This window comes from Chrysemys picta, chromosome 1 (genome assembly GCF_011386835.1).
Source record: "Chrysemys picta bellii isolate R12L10 chromosome 1, ASM1138683v2, whole genome shotgun sequence".
In the NCBI taxonomy this organism is placed as follows: Eukaryota; Metazoa; Chordata; order Testudines; family Emydidae; genus Chrysemys; species Chrysemys picta.
The window spans coordinates 165,022,970-165,045,120 of NC_088791.1; the positions used below are offsets into that span (position 1 = coordinate 165,022,970).

Below are 22,151 nucleotides of genomic sequence, written 5' to 3' on the forward strand. Positions count from 1 at the left end.
GTGACTCGTGGGCAAGACCTGCTCTAAAAGCTCTGCCATACACATGGGAGGCTGCAGAAAGGCTGATTCACAGCAACACCTTCTTATCTCACTCATTTGGAGTCCTTATGGTGCATATACTTATCACACACTTATACAAAAGTTTTTTTTAAAACATGTATTCTGTGAAGCTGTTAAGATCGCGTAATTCGTTTGTCTTCCGGGAATTGTAGGGTCTGTCCTCACTAGGAGGTAGGGGTGTGATTAACCAGCTCACACAGACATACTCACGCTAGCTCTCATTGAGCTTGTGTGTTTAAAATGATAGTGTAACCAGGACAGCGAGGGCAGAAGCAGAGGCTAGCTGGGCTGCGAATGTACATACCCATGGGATTCAGGCAGATTAGTATGGGGGGCGCTAGTCCATGATGCCATTTGCTGCTGCCCATGCTGCATAGCTACAGTACTGTTGTTAGAACATTAGCTCAATGAAAGCTAGCATGAGTATGTGTATTTGAGAATCACACCTGTGCCTCCTAAAGTAGATGTACCTTATAATGTACTTTTATTTTTTTAACCAAAACTCTTGACTTTTATTGATTGCCAAAAAGCATCTAAAACTCCCAAATGTGTGTGTGTGTCTCTGTGTGTGTGTGTGATTAGTTTTGCCCATTGAAGTCCATACTGATTATTTTCAATGCCGCTTGGACTGGGAAGTCGCATGTCATGTTCCACTAGCAGACTAAGATAAACCGGTTTGAAGAAACAGAGCGTGAGAGATTCTAAGATTGGCAAGCTCACAATTTGACCTACTGTATAGCACACAGGCCCTGATTCAAGAAAGCATCCCTATTCAGGAAGAGCCTTGAAGCCAAGTAAGTTCCATTGAAGTCAGTGACATCAAAATGTGTGCTTAAGTGCGTTCTTGAATAGGGATGGAATTAAGCACATGCCTAACTGTTTTTCTGAATCAAGTTTGTAGTTTTTAATTCTCCTCCTCCTACTGAAACATTTATATATTTTTGAAAACAGTGGCTGCAAGTGGGTTGAAATGTAACCAACCTTACAGTGTGAGGCATTTGTATGTGTGCCCACAAACAAAATCACTTTTTCCAGTTGGGCTAAGTTTTAAACCTACCATCATTGACAGTGTGCATTTTAACTACATTGCTACTAGCAATCATTGTTATAATATACTTCATAAAAAAGGATACAGAAGTCTGCAAAGGATAATGGGAAGCTATTACAGACTACAGTTGGAAAGTACAGTGTTATTCCCTCAGGATAAAGCTATCTCTTATGTACATATAATTAATATGTCTGCCAGTAACAGTTATTAAACAAAGGGTAGGAATTGTTTCTGTTGAATAACTTGACCTGGGAGTAAAACCAATTTAAAAGGCATCTGATTAAAATATGTTAAGGTCACAGATCACTGTGAAATATGAAGTGGGAAGTAAATGGCAGAAGTTTACTCATGGGTAAGATTAAATGCTATGGAATATGTTTTCTGCACTAACAGCAGCTTTCAAATGTAAAATATGAAAAGTGCTCATTTTAAAGGTTATTTTTCTAGAGGCATTGCAATGTCACACAGCACTGAATCCTTGCACTATCGATAGTGATGAAGTTCACCCTTCAGCAACTGAGATTCTGTCATCATTCCCACTGTAAATTCCCTGACTTCTGTATAACCAGCTCATCCATAAAAAAGTTTGCTATGGTTGGAAAGTTGCCTTACCAAGTTCCTGACCAAAAAAAGCTTTTGATTTGTAACAGAATTTGAAGAAAATTGGTTTTGACACCACGAAGCACCTCATCTTGCATTACTACGCTAAGGCCTGGTCTACACTTGAAACGTTGGTTGACATAGTTATGGTGCTCAGGGGTAAGCGCCACAACAGAAGAACGCTTTCCACTATTGTAGGTTGTGTCTACAAAATGGGATCACAGTAGCACCCGTACAGTGCCATAGCTGTGCCACTGTAGCACCCATCCTGTAGACAGGGCCTAAATCTCTAGGGGGGTTGGATACACAAGGAATGCAGGCTCGGGCCCACCTTTAACCTGCTCCAAAAAATAAAAATAAGAAGTATCCCCAGATTTGTATTTCCTGAAAAAAGGAAAAACATACTAAAGTGATGGGTCTACAGAAAGCTTATAGGACCAGCCTGCTTTGTCATAAACTGAAATTCTATAAGCTATTTGCACCACATGTTGAAAAAAATGCATTATAAAATTGGAAGTAAATAAAAAAGGAAATAATTAGGAAACGGGATCTAATATTTTGAAAGGTTCCAAAATGTGTATTTACACAATGCTGTAAGGACTGTGCTATACATCCCCTTGCATGGGTGGGGAAGTGAACTCTCTCTCTCAATCCCAATTCAGCCAGACATAGTATGGTTTCCAGGCTGGGGTGTTCAGGGAAAGAGGATAGGGTTAATATTGGTGCATGGGTCATTGCTTCATTGCAGAGATACTCTTTGAGCTGATCAATTCCTCACTACAGTGGAATGGAGTCACCTAGCCAAAAGCGTTTTGTGGTTTCACAGTCCGGAACAGCAGCTGATGATTTCTCTAGATCCTTGAGTTCCTTGGCTGTCACTAAACCAATGGAATATTCACTTTGATTCCACTCATAAGGCTGGGCATGCTCCAGATCTGGTGTTAGTCATGGAAGCATACACTTTTTTTTTTTTTTTTTTTTTAAGGTTGACTATGTTGCACCCTTTGCTGGGTTTTGGGTTTGAGATTTTCTCTCTGTGGAGAATGTTCTCTTTACTTTGCAGGCAAAATTGATTGGATTCAGATTTACCCGTCTAATGCTGGGGAAACAGAACAATCTGCTTGTGTTTGTCTGTGTCTCCCTCTGGAGTTATGGAGGTGCTGGAACAGCCTTGTGCTACAACTTGTGACCTAGACTCTTGACCTTTCTGGCTGTTGAAAGCCAGCAATGAAGTAATAGGTCAACTGTTGATTGAGATATGAAAACTTCCTTAAGGCGCAAGAAGCCATTGTGAGGCCCATGCTCCAGAAACTAATTCTAGATACTGACGCTGTGGCTGGCTAGCTAGCCGGTAATAGCCAAGCTCCCATTTTTGGAGAAGGTTATTAGCAGGGTAACCCTGATAATTTCCTGTGTCCTTCGGTTTCCTGACCCCAGTCAATAAGATTAGAGGTCTGGGGGGGACAGAAATTGCATGGGCTGTGTTAGTTGATTATTTCCTCTTAGCAATGGAGAAACATAAATATCTGTAGTGATTATTTTAGATCTGTCACATGGGCAGCGGGGTAGCATAGGCCAGGGAAAGCTGTCCCTCCCCAAACAGCCTGGTGTAGCCCCACCTATGCTCCACTCCGAGGCCTCCACCTGCCTGCTTCTAGTTCCCTTCCCACTCTTTGGTGGTGAGAGGCTGGGACAGGCAGGCTGCGGCCAGTGCTCACAAGGCGGGGGGGCTGGGGCCACGCTGCGCAATCAGCCTGGCGCTGGGGTTGGTGGCGCTGGGACTGTGCCGCCCGCCCAGCGCTGGGGTGGGGAGCACTCTGGCCACCTCCGGGGCTGTGGCTGCGGGCGCTCTGGTCATGATGCCCACCTGGCGCTCCGGGGCTGTGGCTGGGGGTGCTCTGGCCATGCTGCCCGCCCAGAGCGCTGGGGCTGGGGGTGCTCCCACCACACTGCCCACTCAGCGCTATGTGAAGTGTAGCTATAGGCCAGCTGTCCCCTTCACTGAGTATTCTTTACCATGGACTACCACTGGACTATATTGTTGCCCTTTCCTGCTCAACATATATATGAGGTTACCAAGGAGACAAATGGGCGGGACATATTCAGTAGGCTGATGATATCCAGCTCTGTCTTCATCACCATGTATCTATGAAGGGTTCTTGACTTAGGCTCTGACTCCCTTGCTCAGTCCTTAGTCCAGAAAGCTCCCATTGAGTTAAATGGGAGTAAGGATAGAATAAATACTGAGTAAATTTCAAGGTAATTATTTAATCCCAGTGTTTGTTATGCCTAGGTAATGAAGAGGTTACTGAGGGACTCTTTTGTGTGTGTGTGTGTGTGTGTGTGTGTGTGTGTGTGTGTGTGTGTGTGTGTGTGAGAGAGAGAGAGAGAGAGAGAGAGAGAGCTCACACACGTGTAGTTCTGTATATTGTGTGAATGTTCATATAGTTCTGTACAAGGGGAGATGTTGAATAGTGTTTCCCAGCACTGAGGGAGTTTGCAGGAAATCTACATTATAATGCACTGTTTTCGGCTGTGAGGGATGCCACAGTAGAATGGAAAATAAACCCAGCCATTTTCACCATTCTGTCAATATAGCGCATGACCTGCAGCAGGAATGTATAGCAGGATGACTAAGGCCAGGATCTGTACCTTCACTTTGAATTTCCTGCTCTTTGTTTGAGCCAGAGCCTTTGCATTGTTTTAATATTTTGCCTCTGTATTTCCCAAGTGAATGTAATTGTGTGACATCAGCAGTGTGAAATGCACAGCGCTGAGATCATCTTCATTTATAGTTGATATCTGATTTAATCTCTTTACCGAAAGACAGAAATAACAGAGAAGGGGAGGAAATGCCTAAGATAATTAAAATAAAATGTACGTGGGCATGTTATGAGATTAATCACATACCTGTGTGTTGTGCCATTCATTATCACATTCTGAGAACTGAATTGCATCTCATTTTTTGTGCTATTTCCTTGCCGTCGCCAGCATTTTGTTATCTATGAAGTGTGAGATTAATATACATATTGTGCAAGAGAGCTGCACAGATGATTTTCGAAGGGTCAGAAGAACATTCCAAAGGTTTAAGATTTACCACTGAGTTAAGGTGAAATGTTCTGTAGCATTCGTTCCACAGCAAGCTGCAGGTCTGGAGAACCTCCACTGCTGCTAGTTTCCGCACCTAGTTTCTGCATCTGAAAGCTGGAGTGGTTTGAAAGGCTTCCATAACACAATCTGCTCTGGGGGGTGGGGGTGCATTAGCATTCTCTTTGTAGAGGAAAGAGATTGAAATCTATTACAGGGCTACTGACACCTGTCTTGTTAAAGCATGTGGGGGCAGGGGCGGGGAGCAGGTGGAGGGGAATGTTGTTAAGGTATCTATGAGCCATACCAGTTTTTGATTGAATCACCTTATTTTCTAAACATTGAGTTTTAATACCACAGTGGCATTTTGCCCTCAGGCTTTTTTATTGAGCTGTAGAGGAACAAATAAAAGAAACACTTGATCACTTTATAAATGCTGCCCATTGCACATGGTGTTTAATGACTGTATATATCCACTTCCAGTTCATTGAAATGCTTCAGCCTTGCCTCAAAGCATTCTACCTCTATTCAGAGTGCAAAGAATGGAGTTCCTGTAGGATTGTGGAGTGCAGCTCATTTTGCGTATAAACAGTTGCTTTGACCTTGAACAGGCAAATGGGCCCTGTCAGGCCTGGAATAGCAGGGCCTGGAAATCATCTGTTTAGTCAGTGCTGGTTCAGGTCATTAGCTCGTGTTTATGGCTGGGAATTGGTGATATTGCTCTGTGTATAAGGGGCTGAAGGGCTGAATACTAAAAGGCCCTTATTTACCAACAGCTTTATTTTTTAATTTAAAATTAATTCAGATTGAAATGATCCATGTAACCCTTAATTAGGACCCTGTTTTCCTCTGAAAGTCAAACACAGTCAACACACTTTGCAGTTGAAGTGTGCCTCATTTCTTTTAGCAGTAACTATCCTGGATTGCTAAATACATCTGTTTTACTTTCATTAAGTTAACTTTCCCCATTCTTTGTCAGACCCAACAATTATTGCTTAAGGAACTCAATTGCTATTTAGTAATATGACAGGACTTTAGTCCTGAAAATACTCTTGGTCAGATAGGAGTATATGAGGAATAGTCAGTGGTTTTACACTGTGATAAGAGATCAGAGTCTCGTTTGAGGATTTTTTAAATATTGTTTTAGTGTATGGTCAAAGGGGCCTAAGGGAGTTAGATGCTCAGCTACCATTGTACTTCAGTAGGTGTTGGCCACCTAATTCTCTGGGTTCCTTCTGATAATCACAGTGTATAGTTACCACTTAATCATTTACAAAACTTCCTTTACTCAGTTGCAATGTGTTGAGCCTTTTGCTCCCTAACCCAATGCATTTACTTGCTCTTGCATTGGTTTCTGCTTCAGAGCTTCCAAGTTGATACGGTATAGTTATTACCTGTGAAGCATGGGAAAAATTAATGTTACTGTGGAGGGATGGCACATTTCCTTCCTCACTGTTAGAGTCTTGCAATGGGGCTGAGGTGGGCTGCAGGTATAGTGTTTCCATATGCTTCAGAGGAGTCTTCCATTATGGGCTAATGGTGATGGACTCCTTCTGGGATCCATACAAGGAAGACCTCATTCCTGCTGCTGCTGTACATTCTGCACCTCCTGCTGCCTTCCTTTGCAGGCAAGGAGGCAGGACCTGATGGGGAAAAAGAGGAGAGCCAGCTGAGAAAGTAGATGGAAGTGCATGTGTAACGCTGACAGACCCCGGTCGTCAGCGGGCAGGATTGAACCAGGGACCTCTGGAGCTTAGTGCATGACCCTCTTCCGCAGGGGTGGCCAACCTGAGCCTGAGAAGGAGCCAGAATTTACCAATATATATTGCCAAAGAGCCACAGTAATATGTCAGCAGCCCCCCACCATCAGCTCCACACCCCCACACTCCCAGTGCCTCCTACCCACCAGCAGCCCCCCCAATCTGCACCTCCCCTCCCTCCTCACACCACCTGATCAGCTGTTTTGTGGCATGCAGGAGTCTCTGGGAAGGAGGGGGAGGAGCAAGGGCATGGCAGGCTCAGGGGAGGGGGTGAGAAGGGGTGGAGTGGGGGCAGGGCCTGTGGCAGAGCCAGGAGTTGAGCAGTGAGCACGCCCGGCACATTGGAAAGTTGGCGCCTGTCGCTCCATCCCCGGAGCCTATAGAAGGAGCCTCATATTAACTTCTGAAGGCCACATGTGGCTCCGGAGCCACAGGTTGGCCACCCAGCTCGACTGCATGAGCTTAAAGCCAGCTGGCTGTTAGCTAAGTCTGTAGAGCAGACTCATTTAACTCTCTCTCTAAGTGGTCTCGGTGCCACTAGAAGGGACAGAACACCAAACTCGGAAGGTGTGTGGGTTACACATGGAACCAGGGACTGGCTACATCTATGCCCTAACCCAATGGTTAGAAACACTGCATTTTCTCAGGCACAGCATCCATTTAACCCAGGACACAGGCCCAGTCCTGAAAGATTAAAACCCCTCAGGGTTGGCCAATATTCTTTTTTTTCTTCTTCTCAGTAAAGCTTTAGCTAACGGTGGTTTAAGCAACCAAAGAGAAGGATAACGTACTTCTTACCTCTAATTTACGGTGAACGTGGAAGTGGAGAGAGAGCAAACATTAACTGTAGAAGGATATTTTAAATAAATGCAAATGCTGCTCACAGCTGGGTCCCTCTTGAAACTAAAAAATACAGTATTGTGAAGATGAATGTGCCAGTATGTTTGTTTACCTGCCCGAAACCATGCAGTGCTGTTCATCCCAAAGAGCCAAGCTCTGCTCTCTCAACCAAAGAAGTCCAATCCTACTTACACCAGAAAAGTAATCTCTCTTGAAATGACTGATTTCACTTTCTATCTTGTATGTCAAAAATAACTGACCAAAAAAAAAATACAAAAATGGTGTGATCCCCCTTAGTCCCACCCTCTTTCCGTGTTTTAATTTTTAGTATAATTGCATTTCTTCTCCTTCGGGTTGTAGAGCACTGAATTATCTGAAATTGGTCTGACAGACAAAGACAGAAAGTGCAAGACAGCCTAAGGGGAAGAAACAAATCGGAATCCTCCCACTAGGGCATTCAGGGACAGCAGGGTTCTAACTAGCTCATTTCCCTTCTGACTGCTGACTTCATAGTATGATAGCAGAGCACCACAGAAAGCATAAAGACAATGAAGTTCCTTCCCCTGGAGAAAAGAAAAAAGCCTAATCTAGGTTTATTAAGATGCTTCCTGCATTATCCTGCTTCTTTTTTTCTTTTCTTTTCTTAAATGAGGTCTATGGGCCTTCCCCTGAGGGGTCAAAAGGGAGAAGCCTTGTGACAAAGCAGCTCTACTCCTCATTCTCCTCCATCCCTCTCCATTCCAACTGAAAAAAATATACTTATATCTCCCACGAGTTTATGTACCAATGACAAATGAGCAATGGTTTAGATATGACATGGTCGGTGTTTTGGAAATGCCTGTAATAAAAATTCGTATATTGTAACTTCAACCCCCAGCAGTTACCAGTAATCACATTATTGATGATACCAGTCTTGTAAATAAAATAATTTTAAAAAGCAATTGTCGTTATGTCTTATGGAAGGGATGACATTATGATATGGACTTCTATTTTAGGTTATTAACCCTTGTATCACTGCAAGGGAAGACCTTGCAACATTATTTTAAGAGAATATATTATTTTATTTATATATGGTTCTCAAATCCAAGTAAATGATTTTATGTGAAACAATTTGAACGAGATAACTAGAATTACATTTGAAGAAAGAGTTTTTGGGGGACATGCACTCTACATACATCCATGACAAACGTAGTGTGAGTTCATAGTTTGAAGTAATTACCCTAACTAGCACTTCTAAAGTCTGCACTGATATCAGGTCTTCATTGACTTTGAATTTCTTCTTAGGGCTCAGCTGATGACTTTCTATGCCAAGAAATAGGATAATGTGGTGGCCTTCTGGTCACAGGAGTAATGTGGTGGCCTTCTGGTCACAGGAGTTAAAATACAGTGACTCACTGTGGCTCTGATATTTTTGTCCATTCAGCTTTATTGGGAGGGGACTGAGGTTTGACTCCTATTTACAAATAAACAAAACAAAACCCCAAACCCCACATACCACCAAAATCTTAACCAGATGGTGGCACAAGAAGCCATAGCCCTAGGGAGAAAGCCATGTAAGTTTATGCAGATACAGTCATTGGTACTAGGCCATGTGAATTTTGCCTGCAAGGTCATTCTTGCCAGGTTTGTTTTCATTAACGGCCTGGTGGCTTCCACATCATAGACTAAACACTGGACCATTTCATAAGGCTAACAGAAAAAATCTTTCAAATCTGGGGTCTCTTTCTGGGACATATTAATGGCTAAGATACGGCAGCAGCACCCAGTCTGGCTTTATATGTAAGGTTTGTGGAGAGCTAAAGGGTGGCTGAGATGGGGAGGACTTCTTGTGGAATGTGTCATATTTCTCAAACTATGTTCAATGCTGTCTGGTTCTTTTCTTATTAACATGCTTCAGTTATCTTGTTCAGGTCCTGAAGCTAACAAACACGTTTGTCTGATCCAAAAACTATCTTGACATTAAGCTACAGAAAGTAGCCACGGTGACCACTTTCTCACCTTCCCCTATTCCCTATACCTCTCCCCCCCCCCCCCCCCCCAAAACCAACAACAAATTGTTTGGCTTATTCTGTCTTTTTCCAATGCATTTTCCTTGGTGTTCATTTTCTACATTTGGGCAGCATATGGGTTAGCCCAAAAGATCACATAGTGTTGTCCCCCATACACTGTACTGTCTTTATATGAAGGTAGCCAGTTTAGCAGGATATTAGAGCTGATGAACTCATATTCAGGCTTCAGATAAGCATGTAAATCAGGGATGGATTTAGGGTCCCCTCTAGCCAACCTTCAGTGTGAGGGTGACTCCAGACCTGCCAATCATGCACAGTAGGGAGGAGGGCTTTAGAAGGAGGAAGCCCTGAGACGGGAACTGCTAGAGTGGGTCCAGAAGCAGCAGGAGGAATCCCTTCACCAGAGTTGACCCAGCTCTGCCTGATAAGGAGAGACTGACACGGCTACCTGGCCTTAAGGACTCCAGTAAAGCTGCTAGCCACGCATTCTGGTGCCACTGATACTTTTGTTGTTGTTGTTGACCCCAGGATGAGCTTGTTCTCTGTTGACTTTGAACTTTTGCTTTTCCCCACCCATAATAAATTAAGCATGCCTGCAAGGGTGGGGCCCACTGCAGCGACTAAGGGTCTGGGACTTGAACTGGGCTGACCCCGTGGTGATAACTGGGCATGGCAAAGGGGCCCCAACCCAGCTATGGACGTACCCCCAAGAGAGACTTTTACAGGGTGGGATGGTGTTCTGGCCCAGGAAAGAAGTGTTCTCTTTGTGTCACAAAGAATACTTTTGAATATCTCTTTTTTGTCACATATGCCATTTAGAAGATACTGGGGAGTTTCCTATAAAGTCTGTGCATTAGACAGTATTAATGCAGACCATTATAGGAAAAAATAAATGGCAAAGCTAACGTGTTCTAAGACATTAACTTTGCTATGTTATCTGTTAGTGCTGCTATTATTGCATACCACCGTTTAATGGATGTATGTCTGTGTAGAATGGCAGAGTTTCAGCAAGACAACAGTATTTGCTAAACCTCTTCATTTGGAGACAGGTGCATTTCTTAGATAGAGAAGTCCATGTTTCTATCACAGATGAGCAGGAGAGTTTAGTGCTTATCTGTGTATTTTTATTCTGGGATAATAGCGAGGTCATCTTGACAGAGAGAAAGAAACAGCATTATTTTGCTGGTTGGGGATTTTGTAAAATGTTCTTGTTTACTTAATTGTTCACATCTGTGTCTTTTTTTTTAAAAAAGGGCCTTTTTCCTTCTGAGGCAAGTATGGCACTGGAATCAATCTCAAATGCAATAAGAGGGAAATTAGAGTGTGTGAATGTTAATGAAACAACACATAGAGTTTGTCAGATGCAATTCATACAGGCTCTGGCACCACTCCTAGAGGACTGTGTTTTAATGCAAAAGTCATCCTTGTAGTACACTTGGTGAGAGTTCCTGATCTTCACTTGATACCCGAGCCAGTTCATTGAGCCTGGCTTAGTCTTTCAGAAATGAAAAAGTTCTGTCACCATGCAGGTTATTTTCTGGTTTTGGCCTGCTTAGTCATGCTATTGGAACAAACATAGGTTACAGTTGTGTTGCTTCCATAAGCAAGCCTTGGCAAGAGAGTGACAGTTAGCCTCTTTGCATGACAGAGCCAGTTTTATAAATTAACCAGGATGGGGAGGCAGGAGAGGGGAGTAAAGCTTTGATAATGAAAAGTAGAAACTGCTTCCTCCTGTTGTGGAGTATAGTGTTACGTGAGACACACAAAATGAGAGGTAAAGCTAAGTTTTTTGCATAAAGAACTCCTATGTAGCAAGAGGGGTATTGCCATCAGGTCCGTCATTGTAAGAAAGTACATATTTTATAGATAATAAACACATACAAAAATGCGATATATGTATGAACAGATGCCAAAATGATGATAAAGGCAGAATGTTACAATGAGCCAGGCACCCATGAGATTTAAAATTATGTCATTGTTTTGCAGCGTGCCGACCTGGGTTCTACAAGGCCTTTGCTGGTAATGTGAAGTGTGCCAAATGCCCACCTCACAGCTCTACCTACGAAGATGGTTCTGTGAACTGCAGGTGTGAGAAGAATTACTTTAGATCTGAGAGAGACCCTCCATCCATGGCTTGCACCAGTGAGTAATATCATGATGGCTTGGGGCTGTGATTGTCTTTTGTCCTCTGCCCCATTTAAGTTCTTTAGCTGTGTACAAAGCTTTCTTCTCCAGATCTGTCTCAGCACCTTGTTTCTCAAATACAGAATAAATTCAATTTCCAAACAAAACCCCCTCATCTCTCTTGTTTCGGGTCCTGCTTTATATTAGGCAGGCTATCAGAGCTTATAGGAATGGATTTATATATCTCTGTTTTCAATTCCTTTCTGCTGTTATCTGTCAGATTTAATAAGAGAAAGGGACTGCGATGTTTAAAACTAATACCAGTGTTTTCAGAATAGTGTATCACATGGGTATTTTAGTTAGCAGTAAATTGTTTTCTATGTTTCTGCAAAAGCATCTTCCAAATTGAGTCATGTCTTGAAGATAGTTAGCAATCCTCAATTGTGTGTGTCTATAATCCAGTGCAGGGATCAGCAACCTTTGGCACACGGCCCATCAGGGAAATCCGCTGGCAGGCCGGGATGGTTTGTTTAGCTGCAGCATCAGCAGGTTCGGCCAATCGCAGCTCCCACTGTCCGCGGTTCACCGTTCTAGGTCGATGGAGGCTGCGGGAAGCGGCGGCTAGCACATCCCTTGGCCCACGCTGCTTCCCACAGCCCCCATTGGCCTGGAGTGGTGAATCGCGGCCAGTGGGAGCTGCGATTGGCCGAACCTGCGGATCCTGCAGGTAAACAAACCATCCCAGCCCACCAGCGGATTTCCCCGACGGGCCGCGTGCCAAAGATTGCTGATCCCTGATCCAGTGGAACATCTCAGGAGGACCATGAGGCGAAGAATAAAGACAATATGGTTATTTACTGTGGTTGGTTCCATATTTGTGTGTCCTGTTGTTCTTGTGGAAAAGCACCAGATAAAATATCCCATTAATCTCCCTTTTGGTTTACCTTTGTAGGACCTCCATCTGCACCAAGAAACGTTATCTCTAATATCAATGAGACATCTGTTATCCTGGATTGGAGCTGGCCCCTTGATGCAGGAGGCCGGAAAGATGTCACCTTCAACATCATTTGCAAAAAATGTGGGGGAAACATCAAGTTGTGTGAACCGTGTAGCGCCAACGTGCGCTTCTTACCCCGTCAGATTGGACTCACCAACACTACGGTGACCGTAGTAGACCTCCTGGCACACACCAACTACACGTTTGAGATTGATGCAGTCAATGGGGTGTCCGACTTGAGTACATTCTCAAGGCAATTTGCCGCAGTCAGCATCACAACTAATCAGGCTGGTGAGTGTGATTGTATTGGTCTCCCTCTCAAGTATTTAAAATATCAAGAACTGGGTAGTCCCATCACCTTTCCTATTTCACATGTGCTATGAATGTTGACACACTGATGTAACTTCAGTGAAGTTGTTCTTGATTACACCAGTGAAAATGGAAGCTGTCAAAGGGTCTGGCAGGATTACTGTTATGATTAACTTCCAGCCTCTAGTCAGTAGTCTCTAATGACACCCTGGTAAGAGGCCATAGCTGGAATGTGTTTTATTAATAAAACCAGATTTTAATAAAATACTAATTTCAATAATCTCCAACATAAATTACAGTAGTAATCATCATGATCAATTTTGATTAAATAGAGGTGAAAAATGCTTTGATATTAGGAACATAAAAAGCTAAGTTTTAAATTGTAGAGATTTAAAACACTGTACATTAGATTTTTTTCCCTTAGCACATTTCATTTTTCTTCCAAGTCCAGACCACTGCCAGCATTACAGGGATGTGGATATAAATCCTTAATTAGGCCCTGATTCTGTATTTGCTAGTGCACAGATGGACTGCTGGGCTTCCTTGGAGCCCTATTACAATCACTGAGGTTCTGCATGAACACAGCAGAGGTCACAATATAGGATCAAAGCGTCGCTCATTTCTACCATTTGCTTCTCATTTTTCAAAATTTCATTTATGTGACAGATCTCAGGGAGCTAGTCTCTCCTTGGGCATGTGTAGCTTCCGTTAGTGGTGCCAAGATTGGGGTAACATTTGCTGATGAAGGGGAGACTAGATTCCCCCTAGCTCTTTATAATTCTATTATGGGCAATAAATCATCATCTGGCAGAAAGCACATGTATTTGTGGAATGTCTGCTCCCTCCTCTTCCAATCTCCCATGTCATCTTACAAAAATAGCCTTCATTTTTTCTATTTCTCAAAAATGAAACCCAAATGCACATGACGTTAAGGTGATCCTGGATATGTGGTTACAACATCTAAAACACTTTTTCAGAATGAAGGGTAGCTACCGACTTCTAGGAAACACAGTTGGGTTTGGGTGGTGGACATAGCACCGTGGGAATTACCATACTGGATCAGAATGAGATCCTGTATCCTCTGTCTGACAGTGGCCGGTACCAAGTGTTTCAGAGGTAGATGTAAGAACCCTGCAATAGGCAAATATGGGGTAATCTGCCTCCCGCACCCATATTAGCTGGCTCATCCTGATCTTTAATGGTTACTGATGGGCTAAAGCTCTGAGACACAGGGTTTAATATCCCTTCCACAGAATGTTTGTGACATCCCTGGATATTATTGATATCTGTATGTATATATAAGATGTCCAATCATTTGGTGAGGTCTTCCATCCCCGTATTCAAGGAAAGCTCTTTTTCTTCTGTTTCGTTGTTGCTGTTGTGTATTGGAGATTCTTCTCTTTCATCCTGTGCTCCACGGCACTAGTTAAAAATCAGCCGGGGGATGTTCTTGCTCACAGCTCCCGGGAATGAACTCTCCAGGACCAGTGAAAGGGCTTTCTCAGTAGAGGACTCCAGTGTTTGGAACTTTCTTCCTTTGGTAGTCCACCAAGACCCAAAGTTGGCAGCCTTTATGGTATGATGCAAGATGGGTTTGGTTGCTTTTGCCTGTGTTTTGTCAGACGTGATTTCCAACATGTGGCAGCAGTGGTTTGTTGTGTATAATGCAATATGTTGTGAAGTTTCTTAAGCAATTTGTTCATTTTGGGCAATAACCCAGAGTTTCTCTGACTGTACGTAAGTGCCATAAATTACCACTGTATTGATTCTACCATCCCCCATTCATGCGGAGTGCCTTAATATACAAGAATTCACACAAAATGAATGGGACTATGTGGGCCTTAAATAGATATCTAAATCATCTTGCTTCTAGCAGGAATTGCAGTTATGAGAGCAAGATTTCTCTAGCCTGCCCTTTCTGACCAAATACCAAAAATGACAATGAGTTACAATACTTTGTGTAACTGCAGTTTCCTTTGGTTCAAAAAAATTAATTGTGATTAAAAAAATAGTCGCAATTAATCACGGTTTTAATCACACTGTTAAACAATAGAATACCAATTGAAATTTATTAACTATTTTTGGATGTTTTTCTACATTTTCAAATATACTGATTTCAATTACAACACAGAACACAAAGTACACTACTCACTTTATATTATTATTTTTATTACACATAATTGCTCTGTAAAAATGATAAAATAATAGTATTTTTCAGTTCATCTCAAACAAGTACCGTAGAGCAATCTATTATGAAAATGCAACTTACAAGTGTAGATTTTTTTTGTTACATAACTGCACTCAAAACCAAAACAGGACAAAACTTTAGAGCCTACAAGTCCACTCAGTCCTACTTCTTGTTCAGCCAATCGCTAAGACAATCAAGTTTGTTTACATTTACAGGAGATAACGCTGCCAGCTTCTTATTTACAATGTCACCTGAAAGTGAAAACAGGCATTTGCATGGCTCTTTTGTAGCTGGCATTTACGTGCCATTCCAGAGGACATGCTTCCATGCTGATGACGCTCGTTAAAAAATTAATACATTAATTGAATTTGTGACTGAACTCCTTGGAGGAGAATTGTATGTCTCTGGCTCTATTTTACCTGCATTCTGCCATATATTTCATGTTATAGTAGTCTTGGATGATGACTCAGCACATGTTGTTCATTTTAAGAACACTTTTGACAAAATGCAAAGAAGGTACCAATGTGAGATTTCTAAACATAGCTACAGCACTTGGTAAACTAAGGTTTAAGAATCTGACGTACCTTCAAAAATCTGAGAGGGATGAGGTGTGGAGCATACTTTCAGAAGTATTAAAAGAGCAACACTCTGATGCAGAAACTACACAACCTGAACCACCAAAATAGAAAATCAACCTTCTTCTGGTGGCATCTGACTCAGATGATGAAAATGAACATTCATTGTTCTGCTCTGACCTCGATTGTTATTGAGCAGAACCTGTCATCCACATGGACGCCTGGCCAGTGGAATGGTGGATGAAGCATGAAGGGACATATGAATCTTTAGCACATCTGGCATGTAAATATCTTGCGACGCTGGCTGCAGTAGTGCCATGCGAACACCTGTTCTCACTTTCAGGTGACATTGTGTACAAGAAGCGGGCAGCATTATCTCCTGCAAATGTAAACAAACTTGTTTGTCTGAGCAACTGGGTGAACAAGAAATAGGACTGAGTAGACTTGTACGCACTAAAGTTTTACATTGTTTTATTTTTGAATGCAGGTTTGTTTGTTTTTTGGTACATAATTCTACATTTGTAAGTTCAACTTTCATGATAAAGAGATTGCACTACAGTACTTGTATTAGATAAATTGAAAAATACTATTTCTTTTTTTTTTTACAAATATTTGTAATCAAAAATAAATATAAAGTGAGCACTGTACACTGTCTTCTGTGTTGTAATAGAAATCAATATATTTGAAAATGTAGAAAACATCCAAAAATATTTTAAAAAACGGTATTCTGTTATTGTTTAAAAGTGCAATTAATTGTGTGATAAATTTTTTTAATCTCTTGACAGCCCTAATAAAAACATGTCTACCTGATAGCCCATAGGAACAAATGAATTGTATTTTTCCAGATTTATTTGATGTCAGTTATTTTGTGGTAGTGCCAAGAGGGCTTGCTCTGGCTCAGGAATCTACTATTGCAAGCACTCTGAGTACAGGTAAACATGGTCCGTGCCTGAACAGCTTACAAGTAAGTATCCAGTTTGTGGTGGCCAGTTCTAGAAGCATGAGAGAAGGGACTAAATCTTCCATATTAGATAATTCCCAATAACAGGCAGGTGAGAGAAGTTTCTTCCTAACTTCAGGCCTTATAACTTGAAGCATGAGAGTTAATCTCTTTTATAGTTTTATCCTGCAACTACAATATACATATTAAATAATAATCATAATAGCTGATGTAACTGTTGTATTCATATTATTCGTGTCTAACGCTTCTATTAATCCTACTATATTTTATAGAACATAAGAGCAGCCATCCCGAGTCAGACCAATGGTCCATCTAGCTCAGTATCCTGTCTTCTGACAGAGGACAGGGCCAGATGCTTCCCCAGCCAGAATAAAGCCAGTGTAGGCCTCTTCACCAGTTCCTCACACAACTCCTGTAATAGAGGTGTGGTCAGAGTTCTCTGTGTTCTGGCTATTTTGGGCTAATTGAATGTCACTCAAAGCTAGTATAAATCACAGCAGTCCTTGGGGCTTCACTAACTTTAATCATGAACCAGTTTGGCCGCCAGCTATGCTGAGAATTCAGAAGTGCCTTACTCTCCAAAGGTTGGGCTTCCTGAGAGTCTCAGATAAGAATCTGGCCCATGATTTTCAAGCTACACAGGACCCAAACCATAAGTGGCTTTACAGGCTTACAGTGTTTTCACTGTCGAAGCTTGTGTCAAGATTTCTGCTTGGTTTTTATACACAAAGATTTCAGAAAAGAGCTGAGCAAAACCATCCAGTTTTGCTTCATCAGACAGTCACGTGAGATTTCCCCCCATTGTTTTTCATGTTAATTCACAAATACGGTCAGTCATGAAATTTTGTTCTTTCGCACTGATGGGCAGTTTATTTCTATATTGAAAAATGTAGAAATTCTAGTCTAGTAAAAAGTGATTACTTTGTACATCTTTGTTCCAAGTGAGGATTGAGGATTTTCACCTATACAAAACTGCCTTTTGTTGCCCCTAGGGGGAAATTTATGAAGACATTGAGGCAAAATGTTTTACTTCCCTCACTGGTGAAAATGTGATTTTTATGGCAGTTCAGCCAGTTGGAAAATTTCAAGAGAAGCATCAGCTTGCATTATAATTGCTGCATCTCTGAGGTCCAAAAGCCCCCTAAACAGTGAGCAAATATTTCTCTCCACATTTGTCACCGTTCATATGGGCATTTCTGCTTATGGATCCATCAGCAACCTAATACTGTAGTTCAGAACAAAGACAGTGTTGATTTTTGGTAATGTGGCATCTGAGAGCTCTGCTAAGCTGTTTTAAAATAAATGGAGGTGATGCTTTGGCAAGTCAGTCAGCTATAAGGAACAATGCATCTTTTTCATACATATATATAAATAAACCACAGAGAACCATCTTAAGTGCTGCTGAGAAATCAGCTGATGTTTGTAAAATGACTACAAAGTTCTAGGTCTTAACACTTGTGAAATGTACAGTACCATATAAATATAAAGCACAATGAAACTTCAGTAGATCTTTTTCATTCTTGATGGGGGAGATGGGGAGTGCCTTATGGTCTAACTTCAGGTTTGAAACACCCAAAACCAGATTCTGATCTCACTCTGGTGTAAATCCAGGAGTAACTTCAGGGAAATCAGTGGAGTTACGATGGTGTGAGACCAGGATCCAGCCCTTTAGCCTCCTGACATATCAGCTTTTAACCCCCAGCAAGGGGTGACTCAGCCTGTAGTCCTTCCAAGACAGATTAACTGAGTACCATGGCATGTATCATGTATGGGTCTTTCAAATGTAGTCTTTTTAAAACATCCCCGCTAGCAGTTATGCTGCCAGCTGATAGCCAACCCAGATGGGGCTGCACTTCACTAGGGTTTCATGCAGTTTGTAAAGTCCTTTAAGTGGGGAAAAAATTGTGATGAAAGGTGCTTTATGCATGTAAGAGATTTGGGTCTGATTCCCCTCTCTCACTGGTGTAAATCAGGACTAACATTGCTGAGCTCAGTGGAATGCCCCTGGTGAAAACTCCAGGGGAACGGCAAATCAGGCCCATTAATTTAGTGTCTGTTTTGGGAGTTGAGCAATTGCTTTTTCCTTTAACTCCCCTGTGTGAAAAGAAAGACTGGGGACAATGCCATTCCTGGTGGGAGTTTGCTTTGTTGGGTTTTGTTTTTTGTTTTCCTTCTATTCCAGTGAAGTTGATGAACTGACAGCCTTGAAAAATGAGCCCTCGGGCAAGATGTGGCTCTTACTGATATGACACTGCAATATTTCTAATTCCTCTAAGCCTTTCTGTCTTTGACATGGAAATAATAGAGGAAAGACACGGATTTTCATTTTAATCTACTTTATAAGGCTAAATTTGTTGCTTTTCCTCTTAATTGCATTGTAGTGTACCTCAAGATGCCCACATGATGTGGCACCCTCTGAATTATGCTTCATGATATTGTAAATTGGAGCAGTACACCTCTGCCTATCACACATGCTGAAGGGAAGAACTCTTCCTCCAGTCTCACATCAGTATGTTTTCACACAGATGTTATCTCCTAATAACACCAATCAACCATGCTTAGGAAGGGTCACTGACTACTACAGGAGATTATATGGAAGTCAGAATCCCTGGAGGTGGGGTGTTAATTATGAATGTCATGCAGAGATACTGACAGCTGTGCCACACTGATTGGTCTGTGTGCAGAATTCTCAGGTCTTTTTGGCCCATATGCAGATTTACTTGCTTTGTAGGTTTCCTGGTTGTAGTTTGGTCTTTTGTGTGGGTTTTTTTGTTGTTTGTTTGTTTTTGTATTTTGTTTTTCTTTTTTAAGCTCCCTAGATTATACTTATTTGGCTGCTTCCCACAGCCACTTGCTACTTTTTGAGCGGTCACTTCAGCATCCTAAATGAAGATAAGATGTTATCCCATTCAGGATTGTTCTCAAGTCGAAGGGTATTGGCACTTGTTCCCACACACAGAGCTCTTATTGAAGTCAACAGGAGTTGTACATTGTGGAATCCACTCCTGAGAGAGGAACTGGGGACAACACAGCAGCCCTAGTGGATTTGTTTAGTGCTCCAGCATTGGGAGTCAATGCTTGCTTACTCTGACTGCTTTCATTAGTTAAAGCAATGGTTCTCAACCTTTCCAGACTACTGTACCCCTTTCAGGAGTCTGATTTGTGTTGCATACCCCAAGTTTCACCTCACTTAAAAACAACTTGCTTACAAAATCAGACCTAAAAATACAAAAGTGTCACAGCACACTAGTGAGAAATGGCTTACTTTCTCAGTTTGTCTATATGAAACTTTAGTTGTACTGACTTCGCTAGTGTTTTTTATGTATTTTGTAGTAAAACTAAGCAAATATCTAGATGAGTTGATGTACCCCCGGAAGACCTCTGTGTGCCCCCCGAGGTTACATGTAGTTGAGAACCACTGGGTTAAAGGTTTTATAAATTGGGCAGAGCATACCAGCAATTCCTGTGATTTTGGGGCTAGTTATTCATACTTGGTTTGGGCAGGTTCTTCTCAGAACCTCTAGGTACACTACCTGCAGGTCAGATGACTCAAATGTTCTATCCAGGGTACACATCCTTGTGCCCTAGTTATAATCACAGTTTGGCACTTGCAAACCTCTCCACTGTCAGGGCTGTCCTAATCTAGTGACCAAAGATTTGTTAGAAAATGTAGCTTTTTCTTCAGCCCCAAGTGACAGTTGTGCATGAATAGCTTCTGATAAGCTCACCTCTCCCTTTCCTTCTCCCTCCCTTAAAAACCCAAAAGAAAAGAAAATAGCAATGCCTCTTCTTTAGCCTCCAGCTCAAAAGGCAAAAGATTGGTTTTCATACCACTCAGGTTTTGCTTTCTTTCAGACTGATTCAGGAGTTCGGAGGGAGCAGGGACAGGGAGACTTCAATCCATATCTGACTTGAAGGTTAAAGTTTGAAAGATGCAAATTGAACAGGTGGTTCGTCTGAAAATGGATTCTAAGAATGGTACTGTGGAATTTAGTTGTGTGCTTATTTATCTTTTCTTGATGGCATTTGTGTCAAATATGCTCATTTTACCAGTCAAAAGATGATTTTCTATCTGGCATCATTGAAAGCTCACACTAAGATCTAAAAATTAATCCATGGTCTTTCTGCTCTTTACACCCAGTAATGAAGATTCTTCAATAAGAACTGAGCCTACATCTTTGCTGATGGTGCATGGGGCAGAATATCCTGTTTTCTGTAAAATTACTGTCTCCATAGTGCAAACACTAGGAAAACCTGATTGCACCTAGGTGTTGAGCAAAAAGTTATGTTATCCTGTAATTGCTTTTATTAACATAACTACACTTTAAATAGAAATGTGCAGAATATTTGTGCTTGCAATTTTGGAGAAGACGCAAAGAACCTTGACCAATCTAAATGACCACTGCAGTGATGAAGGAGAATCCTCAGTAGTTGCTTAATTTTAAATGTTCACTTATTTTGTTTTGCATTTGTTAGTTTTAGCAAACATAAATATTTGCAAACTAGATGCCAGTAGCATGCCTTAATTCCAAGTGTTGATGGTGTTTATCATGTAAAACCAAACAAATAATGAAAATCTCCTTAGAGTCCTTAATTGGGCAATAACACAGCATGGCAAAACAGAGACCTAGCTGGCGGAGGTCATAATACAGGACTTGGACTCCAGTTTAGCAAAGAAATTAAACACATGCTTAAATTCATCCCTATTCATCAAATTCAATGGAACTTAAGCATGTGCCTGAAGTTAAGCATGTACTTAAAGTGCTTTGCTGAACAGGGAGGGATGGACTGCTGATCTGAGACCTTAGACATGTATTTGCCGCATTGTATTGTTCACTTTCAATTTGTTTTTGAAATGCAGGCAGATTGCAGTTTCTCTGGGAACAAATATTACAAGCATGGCAGTGACAGACCACAGTGCAGTTTATACACTCTGATAGTTTTTAACACATCAGTGATACCATTCAGCCTCCAGGAAGCTCTCTGCTCTGGATTGATATAGACTATCCAGAAGCTGAATAATAAGCTGCACAAAAGAGATGCCACCCATTGTCTGTTCAGTTACATTTTTTGGCCTCGTGATGAAGCTGAAAGTCTCCGGGTATAATTCTCACAATCCAAAGTCTGTCTGTGGTGAGCTTCCAGATTGGATTTCTGTCACACTGTCTTCACTCTTGATCTTCATGATGCCTATGGCTGACTGTATAGGAGAAAAGCAGCAGTTGGGAGGGTGTGAGGAAGAGGGAATCCTTTGGATATTCTTTCCTAGTCCTCTCTCAGCCCACAGTTACAACTGTTGTGGGGCTTGAACACTGAGAAACAGCCAACGGTAGCTTGAGGGAGTCATCCCCAACCGCACACATCCAAGAAAGATGAGCCCCATGAATAACCTCCATTGTGAATTTAATCTGACGTTTAAACCCCCACAACTCCTGCATTTGGGAACTCTTATTCCAGTTTAAGAGTGACTTTACTTGGGATAGCTTAAATTGGTTGGGAACAGGTTTAAACTAAAAGTGTCCACATGGAGGTTTGCACCAAATGTAACTTAATCAGTTTAAAAAACAATTTAAATTTAAACCAGTACTGTTTT

General features: G+C 41.7%; 1 protein-coding gene across 22 annotated transcripts in view; it reads left to right on the plus strand.

The window, feature by feature from the left end:
- Positions 1 to 22,151, plus strand: part of EPHA3 (EPH receptor A3) — a 469,948-nt gene that overhangs the window by 348,841 nt on the left and 98,956 nt on the right. For all 22 annotated transcript variants that reach the window (XM_065588996.1, XM_065588965.1, XM_065589035.1 and 19 more), the window contains 2 exons: positions 11,391 to 11,546; positions 12,481 to 12,816. In XM_065588996.1, the coding sequence (XP_065445068.1) occupies positions 11,391 to 11,546; positions 12,481 to 12,816 (492 nt within the window). The remainder of the gene's footprint in view (positions 1 to 11,390; positions 11,547 to 12,480; positions 12,817 to 22,151) is intronic.